The sequence below is a fragment of the Anolis carolinensis genome, unplaced genomic scaffold (genome assembly GCF_035594765.1).
Source record: "Anolis carolinensis isolate JA03-04 unplaced genomic scaffold, rAnoCar3.1.pri scaffold_31, whole genome shotgun sequence".
Taxonomy (NCBI): domain Eukaryota; kingdom Metazoa; phylum Chordata; class Lepidosauria; order Squamata; family Dactyloidae; genus Anolis; species Anolis carolinensis.
The window spans coordinates 195,399-221,677 of NW_026943840.1; the positions used below are offsets into that span (position 1 = coordinate 195,399).

Genomic DNA, 26,279 nt, shown 5'->3' on the forward strand with positions numbered 1-26,279 from the left:
GGCAAGTGAAGTTTATATATCTGTGGAAGGTCCAGGGTGGGAGAAAGAACTCTGGTCTGTTGGGGGCAAGCGTGAATGTTGCATTGGCCAACTTGATTAGCATTGAATAGCCTTGCAGTTTCAAAGCCTGGCTGTTTTCTGCCTGGGGGGGGAACCTTTGTTGGGAGGTGTTAGCTCACAACCCAGTCATTTCGGCCATGAAAGCTTTCGACAACATAAATGATGATGTTAATAATAATAATAATAATATACTCTTCTAAGTATATTATATTATTATTCCAATTTTATTATATTCTAATTATATTATATTATTATATTATCATTCTAATTACAGTAGAGTCTCACTTATCCAACACTCGCTTATCCAACGTTCTGGATTATCCAACACATTTTTGTAGTCAATGTTTTCAATATATCGTGATATTTTGGTGCTAAATTCATAAATACAGTAATTACTACATAGCATTACTGCATATTGAACTACTTTTTCTGTCAAATTTGTTGTATAACATGATGTTTTGGAGCTTAATTTGTAAAATCATAACCTAATTTGATGTTTAATAGGCTTTTCCTTAATCTCTCCTTATTATCCAACATATTTGCTTATCCAACATTCTGCTGGCCCGTTTATGTTGGATAAGTGAGACTCTATTCTAATTATATTATATTATTATATTATCATTCAAATTATGTTATATTCTTCTAATTATATTCTATTCTTCTAATTATATTATATAATTATATTATAATATTATTCTTCTAATTATATTCTATTATATAATTCTATTATATTATTATATAATTATTGTAATTATATTCTGTTCTTCTAATTATATTGTATAATTATATAATATTATTATATTATTATTCTAATTTTATTATATTATTCTAATTATATTATACTCCCCTCCCGTCCACCTGAACGGTGGGAGAGTATGGTTGAGATTTATTTAACAACAGCCTTGCAGTGATGAACAGTTTTCGCTCCCCTTTTAGCCTAGAAGGCATGTATGCGCATGCGTGTGGAGGAGAAGCTCTCATCTATCTCTATATTCTCAGCCGTACCTCTATGTTCCTGCGTGGGACGCGAGGATTTAATTGGTCGCTTCTCTCCTTCTGTGAGCTTATCGGAGAACAGCAAGAGCGCATGCGCATTTCATTCCGCGTGGGAGATTTGTAGAGGCTGTATCGTTCCTGTGCGCTGTTGCTTCGCCTGCTTTTCAAATAATCCGCCAAAATGGAGAGTAAGTGGATCTGTCTCTTTTTAATTGATGGTTAATCCGGAGCCACTACAGCAGGCATGGACAAACTTGGGCCCTGCAGGGGTTTTGGACTTCAACTCCCACAATTCCCGGCCTCAGGCCCCTTCCTTTCCCCCCTCAGCCGCTTAAGCGGCTGAGGGGGAAAAGGAAAGGGCCTGAGGCCAGGAATTGTGGAAGTTGGAAGTCCAAAACCCCTGCAGGGCCCAAATTTACATACGTTTGCACTACAGTATAGAGTCTTGAGAGCTGGAGATAATCTGGAGATAATCTGGATTCACAAACTGGAATATATAGCAGGGGAGATGGGGCCTTAGCGTTATTGCACAACCATTATGTGAGCAATAGCATCCTGCGAGTCTGGATCTACACTGCCACATAAAACTATCTAACAAAATTTGAAAAACTTTCTGTTCCTGGTTTGAAAGTGTTATTTCCTGCTTAATTGTGGAGCCCCTACTTTGAAAGTACAGTAGAGTCTCACTTATCCAAGCTAAACGGGCCGGCAGAAGCTTGGATAAGCGAATATCTTGGATAATAAGGAGGGATTAAGGAAAAGCCTATTAAACATCAAATTAGGTTATGATTTTACAAATTAAGCACCAAAACATCATGTTCCACAACAAATTTGACAGAAAAAGCAGTTCAATACGCAGTCATGTTATGTTGTAATTACTGTATTTACTAATTTAGCACCAAAATATCACGATACAGTAGAGTCACTTATCCAAGCCTCGCTTATCCAAGTTTCTGGATCATCCAAGCCATTTTTGTAGTCAATGTTTTCAATATATCGTGATATTTTCGTGCTAAATTCATAAATACAGTAATTACAACATAACATGACTGCGTATTGAACTGCTTTTTCTGTCAAATTTGTTGTGGAACATGATGTTTTGGTGCTTAATTTGTAAAATCATAACCTAATTTGATCTTTAATAGGCTTTTCTTTAATCCTTCCTTATTATCCAAGATATTCTCTTATCCAAGCTTCTGCCAGCCTATTTAGCTTGGATAAGTGAGACTCTACTGTATATTGAAAACATTGACTACAAAAATGGCTTGCATTATCCAGAAGCTTGAATAAGCGAGGCTTGGATAAGTGAGACTCTACTGTACTTATTCTACTCCAGAAACATCATTTTTGTGGCTGCCGCGAACTTATGTTGAATTGGTTGAGACTCAATTAGGTATGCATTGAAAAAATAAAGCTAAATGTCCTGCTGGATGTCCTCCAAAAACAAAGTTTTTGCAGTGTGTTGTCATTGGCTTTCATGGACGGAATCACTGTGTTGTTGTGAGTTTTCCGAGCTATATGGCCACGTTCCAGAAGCATTCTCTCCTGACGTTTCATCCACATCTATGGCAGGCATCCTCAGAAGTTGTGAGGTCTGTTGGAAACTAGGCATGTGGGGTTTATATATCTGTGGAATGTCCAGGATGGGAGAAAGAACTCTTGTCTGTTTGAGGCAAGTGTGAATGTTGCAGTTTGCCACCTTCATTAGCATTTAATGGCCTTGCAGCTTCAAAGCCTGACTGGTGGCTTCCTGGGAGAATTCCAGACAAGAAACCATCAGAGCCAGCTAACACCTCCCAACAAAGGATTCCTCAGGCAGGAAGCAGCCATACTTTGAAGCTTTAAGGTGATTCAGTGCTAATCAAGTTGGCCAATTGCAACATTCACACTTGCCTCCAATAGACAAGAGTTTTCTCCCACCCTGGACATTCCACAGATATATAAACCTCCTTTGCCTAGTTTCCAACAGACCTCATAACCTCTGAGGATGCCTGCCATAGATGTGGGTGAAACGTCAGGAGATAGTGTTTCTGGAACATGGCCATACAGCCCAGAAAACTCACAGCAAGCCTATGTTGAATTGGTTGAGACTCAGTGAGATATTCATTGAAGAACTAGAGCAAAATGTGCTGCAGGATGTCCCACAAAAACAAAGTTTTTGCAGTCCAATAAACTTTTCCCATGTTTTTTATGATAGAACCAATTAGGAAATTACATTTATAACCCAGGAACAAAAAGTGTGCTACATAGTGTAATCCAGTTTCTGTATCCATAAAGTGGATTATATGAGGCCCCTTCAACACAGCCATATAATCTAATATCTGATCCCAGATTATCTGCTTTGAACTGGATTGTATGTCAGTGTAGATGGGGCCTGATGGGACTAAAAGAGCAGTGCTAGTTCAGTCCATGAAATCTGGAGCTCTTAGAGGATCATATTTTTAAAACATCTTTATGTGGCACCGAAAGACAGCGAAATATATTCCCACACATGAATCAAGCCGATGATCAGAAAGAGGACTGTCATCGGATGTTAAATTCCTGAGTTGGAGGAGACTGCAGCATATTTTCACATCAAAAGATACAGCGTCAAGAGCAGTTCAGGGATGGCTTGCTGGGACAACAAAGACGCCAAACATTTTGCAATACCACATCCAGTTCTGCATTGCTCCTTTGTTTTGTGAACTTGTTTCTTGAAAGAATAACCTTTCTTGAAAGAAACAACAATCTCCCTTTTATCTTCCAGGTTCTTTGTATAAGCCTCTACCTCAAGAAACAGTGACGCGTCTTAACATTCAGGTATTTTCTGTTTTAAGGGGATGGGTGCGCAGTATGGATGGGAAATGCTTCTTGGGGGGGGGGGTGATATTTGGCCCCAGAGGATGTGCTCATACTGCAACTCCCAACATCCCTAGTTAACATTACATATCTCTCCACAGTTGAATCCCGATAAGCTTGTTTATAGGCACATTGAATCCCAATGAGCTTATTTATCGTTTTTTAAGATGCTGTGGATTTGTTTTACTGGTTTTTAACCGGGAATTTTTAAAATACTGTTTATATTTAACCCTGTTTTAATGTTAACATATTTGTGTATTTTAAATTGTTATGCTGAGGCTTTTATGTTGAGCCACTTTGAGTCCTCTTCAGGGGAGATAAAGCAGGATGTAAATGATGATGATGATGATGATGATGATGTAGAATTGCAATTTGAAATCCTTTGAAAATAATGTAGGATCTGCATTATTATTATTATTATCTGCATGATTAAGTCAGAGGGCTATTTCCTTTGTTCCCTAAAAAGATTAATGTTCAAAGACTGTAGCTCATCCTAGTAATATTAAATTATGTTTACACACGCTACCGTATATGAGACTGAGTCTACGCTACCATATAAAATTCGGATTGTTTGATTTGATAATCTGGATTATATTTCAGTGTAGACTCATATAATCCAGTTCAAAGGAGATAATGTGGAATATCTTCTTCGATAGTCTGGATTATATGGCAGTGTAGAAGGAGCTGCAGGGGCTTTGATGGATTCAGTTTCTCCTATTCTTCTATCTTATTCCGAAACCACCTTCTGAAACCATGCAGGTGGGTTTGCAGTTTCAGCTATTCAAAGAATTCATAGGTTGTGGGTCTGAGAACCTGGGGGATCTCTGTCCCAGGTTCAGTCCGCGTGACTTTCAGTTCCTCCGAGACCTTCTGGAAAAGAATGGGGTATTCTCAACCATCTCTCTTTGTATCATGAATGACCTTTTTGCAGCCAGAAGGCTCGCAGGAGGCTGAGGCCTTTGTGAAAGCCTTCCTGAAGCGCAGTTTGCCCCAGAAGAGCAACAAAGCCATCGAAGAGCACCTGACCTACAAAGCCGTGGTCCTGGAGCATTTCCACAAGCGGAGGAAGAGGCAGAAGAAGAAGAAGAAGAAAGGGAAAGGGCTGTCTGTCAAACAGAGGAGCGAAATGCGACTCTTTGAGATCAAACCAGAGCAGCAGAGGTACGTTAAAGGTGCTAAGTTTATCAGAATGGAAACACTGGCATTGTTATGATGTAAAGCAGACATGGGCCAACTTCGGCCCTCCCTCCATGTGTTTTGGACTTCAACTCTGGCTGTTAGGAATTGTGGGAGTTGAAGTCCAAAACACCTGGAGGGAGGGCTGAAGTTGGCCCATGCCTGATGTATTTTTATTATTATTTTATTTGAATTTAAGTATTTATTTATAAAGACATTTACATCCTGCCTTTGAGCCTACCCTCCTCCATAAGTGCCCTCAAGGCGGTTTATAACAATAAGACCAAATACAAGAAAGGAAAGTGAAGACTGTAGGAACAAATAAAAAGATAATGGACAAATTAAACCCCCTGAAAATCTGCCAAAATATATATTGTCTTCACTGCTCACATAAGGGAAAAAAACCACTAGAAGGTATTAACTATGGTGAGCATGACAATGACTGAAAGCAGACATGGTTACATTGCAAAACCCGAGGAATAATTATGTTGTTATAGATCTGGGTTAGAATTCCTGCCTAATTTGCATCTAAGAATGGCTAAAATATACCTTGGGAAGAGAAAAGAAAATGACAGTTTGAGAGTAGAAGAAATGCAGATTCAAAATGTTAGTTTTCGTGCTGGCGGATACCTGCTTCAGCTTTTATTTCTCACCAGAGAATTTACCAGTCTAGTTTTATAATGATAATAACAATAACCACCGTATTATTCAAGTACAATTATTTCACTTTAACTCTCTTGGTTCTGGGTTGCTGTGAGTTTTCTGGGCTGTATAGCCATGTTCCAGAAGCATTCTCTCTTGACGTTTTGCCTACATCTGTGGTAGGCATCCCCACAGGTTGTGATGTCTGTTGAAAACTAAGCAAGTGGAGTTTATATATCTGTGGAATGTCCAGGGTAGGAGAAAAACTCTTGTCTGTTTGAGGCAAATGTTAATGTAGCTATTGACCAGAGAAGTCAGCCATAGCACAGCACTAGATGAACCAACCTGGATACATCATAGTATTGGAGAACACAGAAATGCTGGACCACTCTAACAACCACCATGTCAGACTACACAGAGAAGCCATTGAAATCCACAAGCATGTAGACAATTTCAACAGAAAGGAGGAAAGCATGAAAATGAATGAAATCTGGCTACCAGTATTTTTAAAAAATACCGTTAAATCAGTATGTCAGAACCCTGCTACTAGAGCCTGGATGTGGCTCTGAGTTTCAGGGTCACTGACATTGATAAGACACCTGCGTCCCAGGACTCGGAGGAGAAACGGCTGATGGACTTGGCGGGGAATTTGCGCGGGGTTTTACTGAGCGGGAAGAGACTGTTCAAATGAGGGGGAGGGTATATAAAGGAGGGTTGGCCGGAGCCTCCCATTCTTGGCTTTTCTGATGTTCATGTTTCCTACAGTAAAAGTTCCTGGTGATACCACAGAGAGTCTCGTGTGTTCATTCAGGAGCGGCTGTGGTGAGCTGACACTAAGCCAAGAATACGGACACCATCCCGCTGTAGCGGTGAGGTGTAACATGCAAGTGGAGGATGAAGAGCTCTTGGGCGCCGGAGGAGGAAGGTCGGAAAGGGCCACTCCCGAGACGGACGCTGAGTTCCACCAGCTGGCGGCCCTGGCGTCATCCACCGCTTATGCCCAGCCAAATGGGGTAACCCAGAGGCGCGGAGGGGTGCGGGGAGATAGCACCGGAGGAGAGGAAGGTTCACCTTCCCCAGGCCCGCAAAAGATGGTGTTTCTGGAGGAGAGGATGTCGGCGATGGAGACCACCCTGGCAGTGATGTCGAGGGCGATGGAGCGCCTGGCGGTTTTGGCGGAGCCGGAGCGAGGAAGGGAACTCCGGGCTAGCTCAATGTGGGACGTGAGCATGGGAAGCAGCCAGGGCTTTGCAGACCTCCCAGCACCGAAGGGAAGGGAAATGCGAAAGGAGCCCGGTGCCCGGCCCAAGATCCAAACGAGCCTGACGCGGGTGGAGGAGAGTGACGACGAAGGGGAAAAGCCTCCGAGAATCCCGGCTACGCTCCCAACTGAGACCCTGGTGCCCCTGGCGAATGCCGGGCGTGGCACAGGACAAAGGGAAGCAGCAGCGGGGCCCACTGGCCCGCAAGGGGGCTTGCGACGGGCGGAGAATTGGGGATTGCCACCACAGGGACCCCTACCGAGACGAGAGGAACTAAGGATCGAGTTTGGGGGAGAGTCCTCTGAACTGGATTTTTTCCTGACCACGGTGAGGGGCTATATGGAGGACAATGCCCACACTTTTAGAACGGAATCCAGCCGGGTACGGGCCATTGGTGCAGTGTTGAAGAGGAGAGCGGCCAGCTGGTACGTTCAACTACACGCGCGGCGCGACCCATGTCTGGGGTCACTCCGACGCTTTATGGGGGCCCTGGAGACCCGTTTCCGAGATCCACTGGAGCAGATCCGGGCGAGGGAGGAGTTGAAGACCGTCTCCCAGGGGCAGAGGTCGGTATCTGAGTATGCGGAGGAGTTCCAATGCCTCGCTGAAAAGGTGCCGGAATGGTCTGCAGTGACAAAGATAGAACTCTTCAAAGAGGGGCTCAGGCGGGAGATCCTCTCCTGGGCGGTGCATCGTGATGAGCCTGACACACTGCGCGGATGGATTCAGCTGGCGGGGCGCATCGAGACATCGCTGGCCCAGGCGAGGAGGCACCGAGGAGGGCTACAGCAGCGGCCGCAGATGAAAGAGGGGAGCCGGAAGGAGGGATCAACCCCAGCCGGGAGGAGAACGGAGCCGACAGGGAACGTGAGCACCAGCAGGAGGGGCTGCTTCGTGTGCGGCCGTTTGGGCCACAGGGCTGCCGAGTGCTGGCAGAGAAAAGGGGAAGGCGGAGGCCCGCCCAAACCAAGAGCCGTGGCAGGGAAACGCGCCGAGGAAGAACCACCGATGAGGCACCACTCGGGGGGGTTGGTAAGTCAGGACAAAGCCATGATAGTGGTCCCCATTCAGCTGGAAAGTGGCAGCAAACAAGCAACCTGCAAAGCATTTGTGGATTGTGGATGTTCCAGGAACATCATCTCCCCTGAATTAGCCGAGGGATTGGGATGCGAAAGAACGAACCTAGAATCCCCAATAGCTTTTTCGCAGTTGGACGGATCCACAGCATCGGGATCATTAGCTAAGTACAGTGCCGAAGATGTAAAGTGTAAGATAGGGAGTTGGGAAGGAAAGGTGTCATTTGTGATATCACAAATAGCCAGCTATAATGTTATACTAGGCATGCCATGGCTGGGGCAGGCCAACCCGCAAATCAACTGGGAGGATAAGAGCATGATCTTCAGGATGAAGTTGGAAGGAGGGAGCCAGGAAGTGGAAAGGGAGCCGGGGAAAAGGGGGGAGGAAGACTCTATCAGGATAGCAGAACTGGCAGATAAATTACCCCCAGAGTATCGGGATTTTGTGGACGTATTTGATGAGAAGGAAGCAGACAGTTTCCCACCGAAGCGGAGAGTTGAAGTGAAGATAGAGCTAGTCCCAGGAGCAGAGCTTCCTAAGGCAAAAATATACCCAATGTCGGCTAGGGAAAAGGAGGAACTGAGAAAATACATTGATAAAAACCTAGCGAGGGGTTTCATAGAGCCTTCAAATTCCCCTCTAGGGGCGCCTGTGTTGTTCAGGCGCAAAAAGGACCAAACGCTGAGGCTCTGCATTGACTACAGGGGCCTGAATGCAATCAGTTCTGGAAATAAATACCCCCTACCTTTAGTGAAGGACTTGATCGCCCAGTTATCGGAGGGACAGATATTCACTAAATTGGACTTAATTGAAGCGTACCATAAATTGCAGATTAAACCAGAGGACAGGTGGAAGACGGCCTTCTCCTGTGCATTCGGATTATTCAATTATCGTGTGCTCCCTTTCGGTTTGTGCGGCGGAGGCGCCGCGTTCATGCAATTAATCAACGAAGTGTTGCATCCATTGTTGTACAAGGGAGTCTTTGTTTTTTTAGATGACATATTGTTAGTATCTCGGACTAAGGAGCAACACATAGAACTAGTCAGGGAAGTCCTGCAAAAGTTGAGAGAAGCAAAACTGTATGCGAAGCTTGCCAAGTGCGAGTTCAATAAAGACCAGATAGACTTTCTGGGGTATAGGATTTCCTCCCAGGGAGTGGCGATGGACCCTGCGAAGGTAGAAGACGTGAGGGGGTGGGAAGCCCCCAAAACACGGAAGCAGCTGCAATCCTTCCTAGGGTTCGCAAACTTCTATAGAACATTTATCAAGGACTTTGCGCGCCTCACTTTGCCATTAACGGATTTGTTAAAGACTAAAGGTAGGGGAGAAACAGCCAAAGTGAAGGCCCCAGGGGCCAAACTGACCTGGACAATAGAATGCCAGGAAGCTTTCGAAGCCCTTAAAAAGCGTTTTACTGAGGAGCCTGTCCTACAGCACCCTGATATGTCTAAAGCCTTTGTATTACATTGCGATGCGTCAGACCGGGCATATGGGGCAGTTCTGCTACAGAAAGACGAGGGGGGGAACCTGAAGCCATGTGGCTATCTGTCAAAAAAGTTTAGCGATACAGAAAAAAACTGGCCGATTTGGGAGAGAGAAGCCTTAGCGATTCTAAAAGCACTAGAGTGCTGGAGACACTTTCTGGAAGGAAGTGGAACACCGTTTGAGGTGTGGACTGACCATAGAAATTTACAGTATCTAAGATCCCCTCGTAAACTATCAGCGAAGCAAATTAGATGGGCCCAATATTTCAGCCGTTTTGATTTCAGACTCAGATTCTTCCAGGGGAAACATAATATACTCGCTGACGCTCTCTCTCGGATGCCTCAGCACGGGGGAGGAATTCAGGAATCTGAAGGGAGTATTTTTCTTGATAAGCAATGGGGCCTGGCAGTACTAACTCGAGCACAAGCGGCCAAAGAAAACAAACGTACTGCCATTTCCACGGGGGGAGGAGAAATATGGGAGGAAGAGTTGAAGCGAGCGTATGGAATGGACAAATGGTTACAAACAAACAAAGAAAAGGGAGAATTGTGTGGGGATTTGGTGTTTGTAAATAAGAAATTGTATATTCCTGAATGTTTAAGACGAGAAATGTTAAGGAAGTACCATGATAACAAGGGTGCGGGTCATCTAGGCCCCACCAGGACTATTAAACTGTTGGCCAAACAATGCTGGTGGCCCGGAATGAGGAAAGACGCCAGGGGATACGTCACGCAGTGTGAATTATGTGCAGAGGGAAAAACACCACCGGGGAAGCCCCAGGGGCTATTGCAGAAGGTGGTGGAGCCCATGAGGCCATGGGAATGCGTAGCCATGGATTTTGTAGGCGAACTACCCCCCAGCAGAGGCCACAGATACATTTGGACAATATTGGACCTATTCTCAAAACAGGCACACTTTGTGGCTCTGCCAAAACTCCCTTCAGCTGAAAAACTTGCTGATTTGTATGTGAAGCATGTATATCGCCTACATGGGTGTCCCGACAAGATAATTAGTGACCGGGGAGTCCAATTTACTGCAAAATTTTGGGGAAAATTCTTACAGCTGTTAGGAGCAGAAAGGAACCTGAGCTCGGCCTTTCATCCCGCGACCAACGGGGGGGTCGAACGTACCCAACAGACACTGTGCCAATTCTTAAGGATGTACACCAATTATAGACAGGATGATTGGGCGGACCTTCTTCCGTTTGCTGAGATGGCTTTTAACGGGGCCGTACATTCGGCCACAGGTCGTGCCCCATTCGAAATAGTATACGGACAGGAGGTGGCACCTTTCCCCAGGCTACCCGAGTGGAAGGAAGGGGAGGGCCAGACCGACGAGGAATGGCCGGCCAAAATCAAGCAAGGGTGGCAAACCGTGGTAGAGGCATTGCGGGAAACACAAAAGAAGTACAAGCTCTTTGCGGATCGTAGGCGCCGAGAGGGGGACAAATTGGGCGAAGGAGATCTGGTTTGGCTGAGCACAAAAAACCTGAAATTGGGGTTCCCATCCAAGAAATTGGCTCCACGCTATATAGGGCCATTCAGGGTAGCAAAAAGAATAAACGAAGTGACCTATGAGCTGAGGCTACCAAAGGACCTAGGAAAGGTACACCCGGTATTCCATTGCAGCCTGTTAAAAAAGTATAAAGGAACTCTGGACAGCGGAGAACAATAGTTGTGTTTAATCTTTTCCTTCCAGGACGAAGGGGAGGAGGACGCCATGTCAGAACCCTGCTACTAGAGCCTGGATGTGGCTCTGAGTTTCAGGGTCACTGACATTGATAAGACACCTGCGTCCCAGGACTCGGAGGAGAAACGGCTGATGGACTTGGCGGGGAATTTGCGCGGGGTTTTACTGAGCGGGAAGAGACTGTTCAAATGAGGGGGAGGGTATATAAAGGAGGGTTGGCCGGAGCCTCCCATTCTTGGCTTTTCTGATGTTCATGTTTCCTACAGTAAAAGTTCCTGGTGATACCACAGAGAGTCTCGTGTGTTCATTCAGGAGCGGCTGTGGTGAGCTGACACAGTAAAGTAAATAAAGAACAACACTCAGAAAACAGGAAAATTCCAGACAGAAAACAATCAGGGCCAGCTAACACCTCCTAACAAAGGAGTTCTCTAGGCAATAAGCAGCCAGTCCTTGAAGCTGCAAGGCCATTAAATCCTTGAAGCTGCAAGGCCATTAAAGGTGGCCAAATGCAACATTCACACTTGCCTCAAACAGACAAGATTTCTTTCTTTCTCCCACCCTGGACTTTCCACAGGTTGTAAAGGGGGATGTGGAAGGAAGGGGAGTATAATATAATTAGAATAATATAATATAATTAGAATAATTATACAATTATATAATATAATTACAAGAATAAATTGTTATTATTATTATTATCATCATCATTTATGTTGTAGGCTTTCATGGGCCGGAATCACTGGGTTGGGAGTTAAAATCTTTCAAGAAAGGATTCCCCCCAGGCAGGAAGCAGCCAGGCTTGGAGCTGCAAGGCTATTCAGTGCTAATCAAGCTGACCAATTGCAACATTTACACTTGCCTCAAACAAAAGAGTTCTTGCTTTCTCCCACCTTGGACTTTCCTCAGATACAGTAGAGTCTCACTTATCCAACACTCGCTTATCCAATGTTCTGGATTATCCAACACATTTTTGTAATCAATGTTTTCAATATATCGTGATATTTTGGTGCTAAATTCATAAATACAGTAATTAATACATAGCATTACTGCGTATTGAACTACTTTTTCTGCCAAATTTGTTGTATGACATGATCTTTTGGGACTTAATTTGTAAAATCATAACCTAATTTGATGTTCAATAGGCTTTTCCTTAATGCCTCCTTATTATCCAACATATTTGCTTATCCAACATTCTGCCGGCCCGTTTATGTTGGATAAGTGAGACTCTACTGTATATAAATCCCTCTTACCTGGTTTTCAACAGACCTTGGCCACTAGAGGGCATCCGATGATCTTATTACAGTAGAGTCTCACTTATCCAACACTCGCTTATCCAACGTTCTGGATTATCCAACGCATTTTTGTAGTCAATGCTTTCAATATATCGTGATATTTTGGTGCTAAATTCATAAATCTAGTAATTTCTACATAGAATTACTGTGTATTGAACTACTTTTTCTTCCAAATTTGTTGTCTAACATGATGTTTTGGTCCTTAATTTGTGAAATCATAACTTAATTTGATGTTTAATAGACTTATCCTTAATCTCTCCTTATTATCCAACATATTCGCTTATCCAACATTCTGCCGGCCCGTTTATGTTGGATAAGTGAGACTCTACTGTATTGTGGAAATCCTTGATTTTAACATATAAGCCGTAAAGTCATCTAAAACCAGAAAAACTATTTATAAATAAATAATTTATAAAACTATTGTTGAAGGAGCAAAAATGTTTCCTAATTAATCCCAAATATGCCAGGCACGTTCTTTGAGATAACGGTTGCTACTAACAGGAGCAAAATCTTTGACTTGTTCTGCAGGTATGAGATATTTGTCCCATTGCACGAATTATGGAAGCAGTACATCAGAGACCTCTGCAATGGACTCCGGCCTGATGCGTAAGCTCTTTTATTTTAAGTGATCGTTGGGACTATTATAATAAATTTAATACTAATATTACTTTATTGCTATTGCAATAAAGGCAGCCTCTTAGCAAGTTGAATTCTTGTTCCCAAGTGGCAAATATTGCATTATCTTTAAGTGATGTTTCCCTTCTGAGGCTGTCTGTTTTCTGAGTGTGAATAGGGGATTATTGAGACTTGGAATAACGCCTCATATCAAATATATTTTATGTAACATTTGGAAGAAAAGTTCAGCCATTCATTCTGATATTTAGGAGATTTTATTTTATTATATTTTGGCTATGGAGGGGCATCCAAATTTAGCTTCCCTTTTCTCGCCTGATATGGTAGAATCAATATGTTGTTCCGTGTGGGTTTTCACAGCATTTCCTCTCTTTCTAAAACAGGATTTCTCAACCAGGTTTCCTGAAAGCCTAGGGTTTTGTGACTAAGGATTCTGTTTGAAAGAGATCTTTTAGATATTGAGGCAATAATTTTTATAATCCCCAAAACCTGAAATTTGTTTCAGTGGTTCTTCCTGGTTAAAAATATTGGGAAAGGCTGCTATTATCTGTCATGGGACTTGAGCATCCACAGATAACAAACCCCAGCAGATAACAAGGGCCTAATGTACATTTGAGAGCACCATTTTCTCTTCTACCAACAAACACCCATTAATTACCTTTAGTAAATAGAAGTATTACTCTTTTTTCCTTCATTCGGACAGATTAATTGAATTTTTTTCCAGTTCTAGTGACAATTCCATTTTATTGAAGCATGACAAAATACCCTGTCCATAGAAGACTTTGTGGATGCAAAATCAGATATTCCACAATATCAAAACACCAAAACCAAAAAACCACATTGCTCATATGAGATGAAGCATTTGTTCTGAGTAGCTGCCAGCCTTCCTTGTTTGTACACAAATACAATATATTTGTTAAGAGAGCTTTTGCTCCCAGTCAGTTTTTGTCTATTAAAAAGTGGAAGAAGGAAAGAAAATTCTATATGGCAGGTAGAAAAACTTTGGAAACTCTTTTAGGACTGAAGTGACAAAATACTTGAAATTCCACACCTTCTAGACTTAGTTCTGTGTGATGTCTGCAGCCAGATAATGATTCCATCCATTAGGGTGAGTGTTAATGTAGGTAGGTAGGTAGGTAGGTAGGTAGAGAGAGAGAGAGAGAGAGAAATAAATCTGCATAATAATGTCTAACATACATGTAGAATCCTATTTGGATTATTGAAGTGAATAGTTGGCTTTTTCTTTGGAGTTTTGTCTTCCAATTTAGTTTATTCTGTTTCACACTTTATAGAATTTTAAATCCTATGTTTTTTTATTAGGCAGCCACAGATGATTCAAACAAAACTGCTAAAAGCGGATCTCCACGGAGCTCTCGTTACAGGTATACTTGCTCTATTCCTGCATTAATAGTCTATTTTGATTTAAATTTCTTCAGTTCCGGAAGTAGATTAAAACCTCATTTTTTCAATTTGAGTTGATCAGTTATATCAAGGGATAAGGGAAATGAGCGAAGCTTTGCAGATAAGAAACTTAAAGTTCTAAGGAAACTAAAGTATGCCTTGATTTTAAATACATTGTTCTCTTTCCCTCTTTTTCTGTTACCTGAGGTTTTATAATTTCTTGAATTAAGTTACTGTTGCATGCCTTCGGGTCATTTCTGACTTTTTTTTTTTTTGGGTCATTTCTGACTTAGGCTCATTTTAGGGTCACAATACAGTATCATGATGATTTGTTAGTAAGACTTGTTCAGAAGAGGTTTGCCATTGCCTTACCCTGAAGCTATGAGGGTTAGACTTCTCCAAGATGACTCAATGGATTTAAATACAATACTTTTTAAAAAATAACTTTTCCCCAATTCATCAGGGGCACACCTTCAATTCAGCCAGTTTTAAGCATGAATATTAAACTGGTATCCTGTCTTTTAATTTCTGTCCTGTGTATTTAATATAGAAATACATTTTAATATGTGTGTTTAGAGACTTTTTGCAGTATTTGTGTGTTTTGAATGTGCTGTGACCTGCCTTGAGCCATTAGGAGAGGCAGGTAAGAAATAAAATTGTTGTTGTTGTTGTTGTTGTTGTTGTTATATTTTAATTATTGTTCATCATTTTCATTATTGTTCACTGTTTTGAGTCCCACCATGGGAGAAAAGCATAATAATAATAATAATAATAATAATAATAATAATAATAATAATAATAATAATAATAATAACAACAACAACAACAACAACAACAAGAAAACTCATGACCATTCATCATTCTCTGCACCCTCGCAGTGATGTTGACTGGCTATATCTGCCTAGAAGATCAGGGGGCAGAGGACTCTTGCAAGTAAAACAAGCAGTCAAAGAAGAAGAACATGCCCTGGCAGAATATGTAAAGCAAAGTAAAGAACCTGCTTTGATTGAAGTCAAAAATCAGAAACTCCTCAAAGCACAGCAGACAAAAAACCAGTACAAGAAAGCCACACTACAAACTAGAGCTGACAGCTGGCACAACAAAACACTGCATGGAAAGTTCCTTGACAAAATTGAAGGAAAAGCTGATAAGGAGAAGACCTGGCTCTGGCTCACGAATGGGACCCTGAAGAAGGAGACAGAAGGCCTGATCCTTGCAGCCCAGGAGCAAGCCATCAGAACAAATGCAAATAAGGCCAAGATCGAAAAATCAGCTGATGACCCAAAATGCAGACTGTGCAAGGAAGCTGACGAAATCATTGATCATATCCTCAGCTGCTGTAAGAAAATTGCACAGACAGACTACAAACAGAGGCACAACTGTGTGGCCCAAATGATCCATTGGAACTTATGCCTCAAGTACCACCTCCCAGCAGCAAAGAACTGGTGGGATCACAAACCAGCAAAGGTTGTGGAAAATGAGTACGCAAAGATACTGTGGGACTTCCGAATCCAGACTGACAAAGTTCTGGAACACAACACACCAGACATCACAGTTGTGGAAAAGAACAAGGTTTGGATCATTGATGTTGCCATCCCAGGTGACAGTCGCATTGATGAAAAACAACAGGAAAAACTCAGCCGCTATCAGGACCTCAAGATCGAACTTCAAAGACTCTGGCAGAAACCAGTGCATGTGGTCCCGGTGGTGATGGGCACACTGGGTGCCGTGCCAAAAGATCTCAGCCGGCATTTGGAAACAATAGACATTGACAAAATTACGATCTGCCAACTGCAAAAGGCCACCCTGCTGGGATCTGCACGCATCATCCGAAAATACATCACACAGTCCTAGACACTTGGGAAGTGTTCGACTTGTGGTTTTGTGAAACGAAATCCAGCATGTCTATCTTGTTTGCTGTGTCATACAACGTCGTTGTGTCAATAATAATAATAATAATAATAATAATAATAATATCCTGGTTCAACTGTTAAGTATCGTGTGTTAATAACTATGTGCCAGCCTTTCTGCCATCTTGTTTTACATGGCCAGCTTCTGCATTTACATCAGGGGATGTCACTGTGATCCTTCACATGATGTGTTTTTAAAATTCATGATGTCCAATTGTTGCATCATGATATAAACATATTTTCCAGCGGTATGGTTTTTTAACATCTTTTGACTGATGAGGAAGCTTCAGAAATATGCATGATACATTTTTTGGCCAAGAAAATCATGCTGCAAGTAGCCAAGTGTGTGTCATAACAATGCTTCCTCATCAGACACATGGCCAAGAAAATCATGTCACAAGTAGTTAAGTGTGTGTCATAACAATGCTTCCTCACTCTAATCATCTGTTTTTGTTTTTCTAGTCACGAAATCCAAGTGTCCCTCCTACGTTGGCATCACGGGTTTCATCGTGCAGGAAACGAAGCATGTTTTCAAAATCATCACAAAAGAAGACAAACTCAAAAGTGAGCATAAAAGACAGTTGGAAACTGTTTCTGCACAGTATTACATGCATTATTTAAATCCAATTAAGGCACACTCACAAACTTTGGATAGCATAGGGAAGGGTTCCTTTATGTACCTGTGATTGTTGGATTTTGATTTGTTGTGGAAACAAGGATTGGTGAAAAAGCTTCAATGCAGACCCCTTTTCCTGTAGCTATAATTTGGGGACTGCCTGTACAAAAAATTACCTGTGAATTACACTATTGTTCCTGGCTTGAAAGTGTTATTCCTGTTTAATTGTGCGGTCCTTAGTTTGTTGTTCCACTCCAGAAACCTCGTTTTTGTGGTTGCCACAAACTCTGTTGAATTAGTGAGACTTGATGAGATATTCATTAAAAAATCAGAGCAAAATGTGCTGCAGGATGTCCCTCTCGCAAAAACAAAAGTTTTGGCAGTTTCATAAACTTTTCCCATGTTTTTGTGATAGAACTAATTAGCAAATAGCATCTATAACCCAGGAACAAAAATTGTTTTACATAGTGTTACAGTTGCACAATATGATTACCATATCCATGGAACACATTCCTGAACTTACTATGAAAAGAGGAAAGGGGGGGGGGTAATAGTGAATCCTATTGAAATAAACAATGTCCATTGGAAGTTGCCATAAAATCGTGTGGAGGACCTAGAAAATTTCTACGAAGATGTCCTCTCTAGGTATTTTCTTTTGAAGAAGAAGAAGAACATTTTATTGATTAGCCCTTAGGCCATATCAAAGTACCAAGCCAAACAACCAGGCTCGAAAAGACCTGGTTACATTCTATACAAATATTAAATAAAACACTTGTAACCATACAATAAATAAATATAATAAAACTGGGTGTGTACATCATATGTCATTGTCACCCCTACAGTTTACTCCTATCAGCCCCACATATGTGGATCTCAATCGTATTGTTTTACTCAAGTACAGAGCCGTTTTATATGTTATTTTTGGATCTTGACCGCACATAAAGTACGTTGTTCTGATGTGCGATTCCCAGTGCATTGTCTGTTTGATATATGGACCAAGAAACAAATCTCTCACCTTCTGATACAATTTACAGTCAAATAATATATGTGCTAAATCCTCAATTTCAGGAGCTCCACAGATACAGAATCGTTCTTTATAAGGGATGTTGTTGAATCTCCCATATCTAACCATTGTATCAAGCTGATCGAATCTAGCTCGAGTAAATACCTCCCTAAAGTGTTTTGGCATTTCGATTTTTAAATAGTTGGCAATTTGGAAGGTACATTTATATTGGCTCAGCCATTTTAGGTTGGCAACCCCACTGAGAGTAGCTATATCTTTCTGTGCTTCTATGTCCAAAATTCTTTGTCTGGCATTCTTTTTTACTTGACCATTTAAGGTGCAGGAGACAGGAAGGCCACAACTTCTTATATAATTTGTCAATTGCATAATCCATGAGGTCTGTAGTTGGGATTTTATCTGTTCTAATAAGCACAATTTTGGAAGTCTATCGGGCTCCATTACATTGATTTTACACCAGTAGTTATACGCCCTGAATTTAGATTGTGCATGGATTGTGTAAATTTCCAGTTCCGCTCTCACTGCAGCTGCTGAGGTTCTTTTATCCACACCCAAAATGTTTCTCAAGTGCTGAGATTGAGCTTGTTCTATTACTGAGATGGAGCTTAAACCCCATACTTCTGCTGCATATAATAGCATGGGTGTAATCTTAGCTTTACATACTTTAATTATTGGGATTAGAGTGCCTGGATAGCTATGTGTTTTTAATTTAAGTATTAGATTCAGGCGAGCCTTTGCTCTGAGTGCACTCCTTTGATGGTGGAAAGTCCAAGTGCCCGTTTCAGAGAAAGTTACTCCAAGATAAGGGAAGGTGTTAACTTGTTCTATTACCTCACCATCTAATTGCCATCTGTGTCTCTGCTGACTTCTTCCAAACACCATTATTTTTGACTTTGACTTATTAATGGTTAAAGAGTTATCCTGGCAATAGGAGCTGAGTCTTCTTAACAACCTACGGAGTCCAACCTGCGAGTATGATAATAGAATCATATCATCAGCATATAACAAGGTGTTACAGTGTGTGCTTTGGATTTTGGGCATATGAACTACAGGGTCTTTCATTACTCCAGGCAGGTCATTGATGTAGAGATTAAATAGTATTGGTGCTAAGATGCACCCTTGTCTTACCCCTTTGTATGTATTTATCCTGTATGTCAGGGTTCTATTTACCCCGAATCGTACTCTCAAACAGGTACTTGTATATAAGGCTTTGATCAGTAGCAACAGTCTAGGCTCCATTTCGAAGGTGGCCAACTTATTCCATAATAGTTCTCTGTTCACTGTATCAAATGCTGCAGATAAGTCAATAAAGGCAGCGTACAAGTGCCTCCCCTTGCCGGCATATTTAGCAATCAAGTGATTCAAGGTAAAACAGTTATCGATGGTAGATCTATTTTGTCTAAACCTGCTTGTTCTTCCACAAGGATACCTTGTTCGTTTACCCAGCTTTCAACTTTGCTTAATAGGAACCTGGCATAAATTTTAGCAATGATATCTATTAGGCTAATGGGCCTATAACTACTGGGATCCTTTTTATTCCCCTTTTTGTAAATAGGTACCACTATTGCCAACTTCCATCCGTCTGGGATTTGACAGGTATTATTTATATGTGTGAACAAGCCCACCAAAAGGGGGGCCCACCAGTCAGGATCTTTTTTAAATAATTCGGCTGGCAGGAAATCTTCCCCAGGTGCTTTACCACTCTTTAAGCCTTTGATAATACAGTGTATCTCTGTTTCTGCAACTGGTGGCCAGGGAGGGGGGGCTTCCATGTCTAGTGGGTCTCTACTTGAGTGCTGTTCCTCTACAAATTCTGTTAAAGCAAACAGACCTTGATAGTAGTTCTCCCAGTCCTTAGCTGGGATTGGTATATCAAGAGAGAATCTCTGTTCCTTTAATATGCCTGCTACAGAGTACCAAAATATAGCCGAATTATCATTAGAATCATAGAATCATAGAATCATAGAATAGTAGAGTTGGAAGAGACCACATGGGCCATCTAGTCCAACCCCCTGCTAAGAAGCAGGAAATCGCATTCAAAGCACCCCCGACAGATGGCCATCCAGCCTCTGCTTAAAAGCCTCCAAGGAAGGAGCCTCCACCACAGTCCGGGGGAGAGAGTTCCACTGTCGAACAGCTCTCACAGTGAGGAAGTTCTTCCTGATGTTCAGGTGGAATCTCCTTTCCTGTAGTTTGAAGCCATTGTTCCGTGTCCTAGTCTGCAGGGCAGCAGAAAACAAGCTCCCTCCCTCCTCCCTATGACTTCCCTTCACGTATTTGTACATGGCTATCATGTCTCCTCTCAGCCTTCTCTTCTGCAGGCTAAACATGCCCAGCTCTTTAAGCCGCTCCTCATAGGGCTTGTTCTCCAGACCCTTAATCATTTTAGTCGCCCTCCTCTGGACGCTTTCCAGCTTGTCAACATCTCCCTTCAACTGTGGTGCCCAAAATTGGACACAGTATTCCAGGTGTGGTCTGACCAAGGCAGAATAGAGGGGGAGCATAACTTCCCTGGATCTAGACGCTATTCCCCTATTGATGCAGGCCAGAATCCCATTGGCTTTTTTAGCAGCCGCATCACATTGTTGGCTCATGTTTAACTTGTTGTCCACGAGGACTCCAAGGTCTTTTTCGCACACACTGCTGTCAAGCCAGGCGTCCCCCATTCTGTATCTTTGATTTCCATTTTTTCTGCCGAAGTGAAGTATCTTGCATTTGTCCCTGTTGAACTTCATTTTGTTAGTTTTGGCCCATCTCTCTAGTCTGTCAAGATCGTTTTGAATTCTGCTCCTGTCTTCTGGAGTGTTAGCTATCCCTCCCAGTTTTGTGTCGTCTGCAAACTTGATGATCGTGCCTTCTAACCCTTCGTCTAAGTCGTTAATAAAGATGTTGAACAGAACCGGGCCCAGGACGGAGCCCTGCGGCACTCCACTTGTCACTTCTTTCCATGATGAAGACGACGCATTGGTGAGCACCCTTTGGGTTCGTTCGCTTAGCCAATTACAGATCCACCTAACCGTAGTTTTGTCTAGCCCACATTTTACTAGTTTGTTTGCCAGAAGGTCGTGGGGGACTTTGTCGAAGGCCTTACTGAAATCCAGGTACGCTACATCCACAGCATTCCCTGTATCGACCCAACTCGTAACTCTATCGAAAAAAGAGATCAGATTAGTCTGGCATGACTTGTTTTTGGTAAATCCGTGTTGACTATTAGCAATGACCGCATTTGTTTCTAAGTGTTCGCAGACCACTTCCTTAATGATCTTTTCCAGAATTTTGCCTGGTATTGATGTGAGGCTGACCGGACGGTAATTGTTTGGGTCGTTCTTTTTTCCCTTCTTGAAGATAGGGACCACATTCGCCCTCCTCCAATCTGCTGGGACTTCTCCCGTTCTCCAAGAACTCTCGAAGATAATTGCCAGTGGTTCTGAAATAACTTCCGCTAGTTCCTTCAGTACTCTTGGGTGTAGCTGATCTGGCCCTGGGGACTTGAATTCGTTTAGAGAGCCCAAGTGTTCCTGGACAACTTGTTTCCCTATTTGGGGTTGGATTTCCCCCAATCCTTCGTCCATTCCGTGTTGCTGAGGTTGAAGATGGCTTTCTTTTTCTGAGAAGACCGAGGCAAAGAAGGCATTAAGTAGTTCTGCCTTTTCCCTGTCCCCTGTCGCCATCACCCCATCTTCTCCTTGCAATGGCCCTATCGCCTCCTTTTTCTTCCTTTTTCTACCAACGTAAGCAAAAAAGCCTTTTTTGTTGTTTTTTATGTCCCTGGCAAGCCTGAGCTCATTTTGCGCTTTAGCCTTGCGAACCTTTTCCCTACAGGTGTTGGCTATACGTTTGAATTCTTCTTTGGTGATTTCTCCCCTTTTCCACTTCTTGTGCATGTCACTTTTGAGCTTTAGCTCAGTTAGAAGTTCTTTGGACATCCATTCTGGCTTCTTTGCACTTGTCTTATTTTTCTTCTTTGTTGGCACTGTTTGCATTTGCGCCTTGAGTATTTCACTTTTGAAAAACTCCCATCCATCCTTAACTCCCTTGTTTTTTAATATCGGCATCCATGGAATGCCGCTCAGTAATTCCTTCATTTTTTGGAAGTCGGCTCTCTTAAAGTCCAGAATGCGTGTTTGACTTGTCTTAGTTTCAGCATTCCTTTGTATTGCAAACTGCAGGAGCACATGGTCACTTGCCCCTAAGGATCCAACCACTTCAACTGTATTGATCAGGTCTTCCACATTTGTTAAGATTAGATCAAGAGTTGCTGATCCTCTTGTTGCCTCTTCTACCTTCTGGACCATAAAATTATCTGCAAGGCAAGTGAGGAATTTGCTGCACTTTGTACTCTTGGCTGAGTTTGTTTTCCAGCAGATATCGGGATAATTGAAATCGCCCATGACTACTATATCTCTTCTTTGTGCCTGTTTGGTCAGCTGTTGACAGAAGGCTTCATCAAGTCCTTCATCCTGACTCGGAGGTCTGTAGTAGACACCCACAACAAGATCTTTTTGAGTCCCGGTTCCCTTGATTCTTATCCAGATGCTTTCAAGCTGGTTTCCCGGATTACAGTCTTGCATTTCTTCTGCAACGTAACTGTTTTTGACATATAAAGCTACTCCCCCTCCTCTCCCCTTTGTTCTATTTCTGTGAAAGAGGTTATAGCCCTCAATGGTTAAATTCCAGTGATGGGAGTCATCCCACCAGGTTTCAGTGATGCCTATGACATCGTATGTGTGGTGCTGTGCTAGGAGTTGGAGTTCGTCTTGCTTATTTCCCATGCTCTGAGCATTAGTGTAAAGACATGTAAGCCCCTGTGACCTCCCCTCGAACTGTTTATTTGGGATTATTGTGCTCTCTGTACTTGGTCCTTGCTGTGTTTGTGCAGCCCTCCGTTTAGCCTTTCGGCGGTTCCCTGTGGTCGTGGGTAATATAGTGTTCGCCAGGCTGTTGTTCCCCTCCCCCAGTGGATCTAGTTTAAAGTGCGCCTGATGAGGTTTGTGAGTCTGTGTGCAAAAAGATGTTTTCCTACTTGTGTGAGATGCACCCCATCGCTTGCCAGTAGTCCATCCTCTTGGAAGAGTAGACCATGGTCAAGGAAGCCAAAATGCTCCTCTTGACACCATTTTCTGAGCCAGTTATTGACCTGTACTATTTTTCCGGCCCTTGTAGAGCCGTGTCCTACAACAGGGAGGAGGGATGAAAAGATCACATGTACATTATACAGTTTTAGCTTTGTTCCCAGAGCTCGAAAATCATTTGTGATCTTTTGAAAAGTATGCCTAGCGGTGTCATTGGTACCTACATGAATCAACATAAGGTGGGGAAGGTGATGGGGCTTTAGGAGCCTGCTGAGCCTCTGAGTGATATGGTGTATTTTTGCCCCCGGGAGGCAGCATGTTTCTCGAGCCATCCCATCCGGTCTGGAAATGATGGCTTCCGTTCCTCTAAGGAGGGAGTCACCTACTACCAAGACCTGTTTCCTTTGAGGATTGACAGGGTCCCTTTTGTGCAAGACAGTGTGTATGTCCCCTGAAGAGTGTTCCTGTTGAAGTGAATCATGTAGGTGTAAAGTGTTGTCCTCCTCCTCAACATCCCCAGTGCATTCATCAATGACAATCCATTGAGATACATCCGAGAGCCCATTACTCTCCCAAGGATGTTCCTGTTGCTCCTGGTCTATGATTGGGGATGGAGCATTTGCATGATTACATAAGTGTGACTGTGGTGATGCACTGTCCCCGTCAGGGCTATCCCCTGCGCATTGATCCAGGGTGGTCCACTGAGTGGTATCTAAGAAACTGTGGTCCTCCACAAGATGTGTTTCCTGATTGTATGTTAATGATGTAAGAATTTCAAATCTGTTGTGTAAATGCAGCTGAGCAGAGGAGTTCTGCGGAGGCTGCCTGGTCCTGCGTCTCCTTCTATGGGTGACCTCCTTCCAAGCCTGAGGGTTGTCTACCTTTGAGTTGATCTCCCCATAAGGTTCCTGATCATGGTCTTGGTGGTGTTGGTGTGATGCAGGCTGCTGATCTACAGCAGCGTGTTGTGCAGTGTCCAAGAAGAGCTCAAGTGCCTGAATGTCCTTAAGGGTCTTAATACGGTGCTCGAGCTGTTGGATCCTCTGCTCCATCAGAGTCATCTGTTTGCATTTGGAGCAGATGTAGTTGTCTAGTTTTTGTGTGAAAAAGCGGAACATGCCACAGCTGGTGCATGTGATGGGAATGTTTTGCTTTTGTTGCATCTCTTGGTGAGCGTGGTGGCCAAGTGGGATCTTTGTACAGTTAAGTAATATGCACGCACTTTATGTGCAAATTGCAACAAACCACCTTTTTGTGTATTTGTCTATGTTGCTTTGTTTCCTGTATGTACTGCAAAGGATAGTTAGTAAAGGTGCCTTTACTTACTTAAGTACCTGGCTCTCTTTCAACACAACAGCCACACAACAGTTAGACTTTGACCACAGGAGCCAAGCCCACACTCAGTTTAAAATCTTAGCCAAATCTTAGCCAAATCCTACCTGAAGCCAGGGAGCAAAAATGTCCTCCTGCTGCCTCTGCTTCTGCGAGAACCAACTGCCCTTCTGGGATCAGGCTCTGGCAGAAACTCACACTCACAGAAACTCATTATTTGCTGCTATTTCAAGTCCCGACCAAATTGTGGTGGTGTGATTTTTTCTCTTTAATCTTATAAGTTTTTTGTACTTCTTTCTAAGGGTCAGCATCCTAGCTTGTATCAGTGTAGAGGTGGACCTCTGGGCTAATCTCATGGCTGACTTCAGTTCCTTTCTTAACCGCCAGCATTCAATGTCAAACCATGGTGATCTGCCAAACTGTTGATTTTTTATAGTTGGTTTAGTTGTGACATGTTTCTTCAGCATGTGGCACAGATTGGTAAATGCACTGGAAACTAGAGGCCAGTCGGCTGTAGGTGACTGGATTACAGAAGCCCAAATTTTTGCACTCTCTGTTTTAAGGCTATCTGTTATTGCTGTAGTATCAACCTTGGCCCATATTAATCTTTTATTTTGTGACACCTCATAGTTATTTGTGAACCATTTATCAGCCCTGTTACTTGGTCTTAAGTCTGCACTGCCCCAAAGCTTCACACCCACTGGTTGGTGATCACTTTCCCCTCTGGGGAATACACTAATCTCTGAGAAAAGGTCCGCTTTGTTTGTTGATACACAAATTAGATCTAATACGCTACTTGAGTTGGCTGAGTGATGTGTGTATGGATATGTGTAATTGTAATTCTTACCTCCCAATATTTGGAGATTGCATTTAAAGACTAGCGAGACTAAGTACAAGCCAGCACTGTTACTTTTGCTGTCTCTGTATTTTCTTTTGGTTCTCCAGATGACTGTAAGGTAATGTCCAGCAAAAGCATACTATAGAATTACCGGGATGATATAGAAAATTCATAGAGAAGTCAACATTTGTAGTTGGAAGGGGTACTGAGCTGGTGAGTATACAGGTGTCTTATTTTTGGCTTCTCTTTTTCAGTTATCCCCAAGTTTAACAATGTCTTCAGCATCGAGCTTGATGGGTTTATGTCCTACATCTACGGAAGCCGGATCCAGTTCCGTGCCAGCGAGCGTTCTGCAAAGAAGTTCAAAGGGAGAGGAACCCTTGATCTGTAGCTTTCCTGGAGAGTCGGGAACTGATACGGTCTCCAAGAAGTGGGAAGTACTCACAGCTAGACTTTCCAACTCATGCTCTACTAGCCAGCTGAGACTTTAACACAGAATTGGGCGTAACTTACGAACTGAAATAATGCATGTGCTGTTTGCAGTAGGTGCCCTTTCAAACCAACTTGAATTTTCCTTAACATGTTTCAGAGTTGAGTATTTTGTAAACTCTTTGTTTTTATTTATTTTCTTAAACACAGTGCAATTACAGATCCATAATGGCTCCGTATTGCTATGCTACATATTGACAACTTTGCCACCGCCTCCAGAATCATAGATGCTGCTCCAAATGCATCTTAAATTTCACTCTTGTAAACCACAACACCTCCCATTCCACAGCACTGAACCCTGATAGTCAAAAGTGGCATCAAACTCCATTCATTCCACAGTGTAGATGCACTCTTTGAAACTTGGTGGGGTTCAGGTCAGAAGATGGCTCATAGTAACTACATCTGTGATGTAGATACTTGTCCAATATTTGTTAAATAAAATAATTCCAGCCA

At 42.7% G+C, this 26,279-nt stretch overlaps 1 protein-coding gene across 1 annotated transcript; it reads left to right on the forward strand.

The window, feature by feature from the left end:
- The first annotated feature begins 1,111 nt into the window (after window positions 1-1,111).
- On the forward strand, window positions 1,112-26,279 carry pop4 (POP4 homolog, ribonuclease P/MRP subunit). Its single transcript, XM_062966809.1, has 7 exons — window positions 1,112-1,244; window positions 3,803-3,855; window positions 4,826-5,055; window positions 13,043-13,120; window positions 14,468-14,529; window positions 16,921-17,022; window positions 25,592-26,279. The coding sequence occupies exons 1-7, from the start codon at window positions 1,238-1,240 to the stop codon at window positions 25,726-25,728; spliced, it is 669 nt and encodes a 222-aa protein (XP_062822879.1). The 5' UTR covers window positions 1,112-1,237; the 3' UTR covers window positions 25,729-26,279.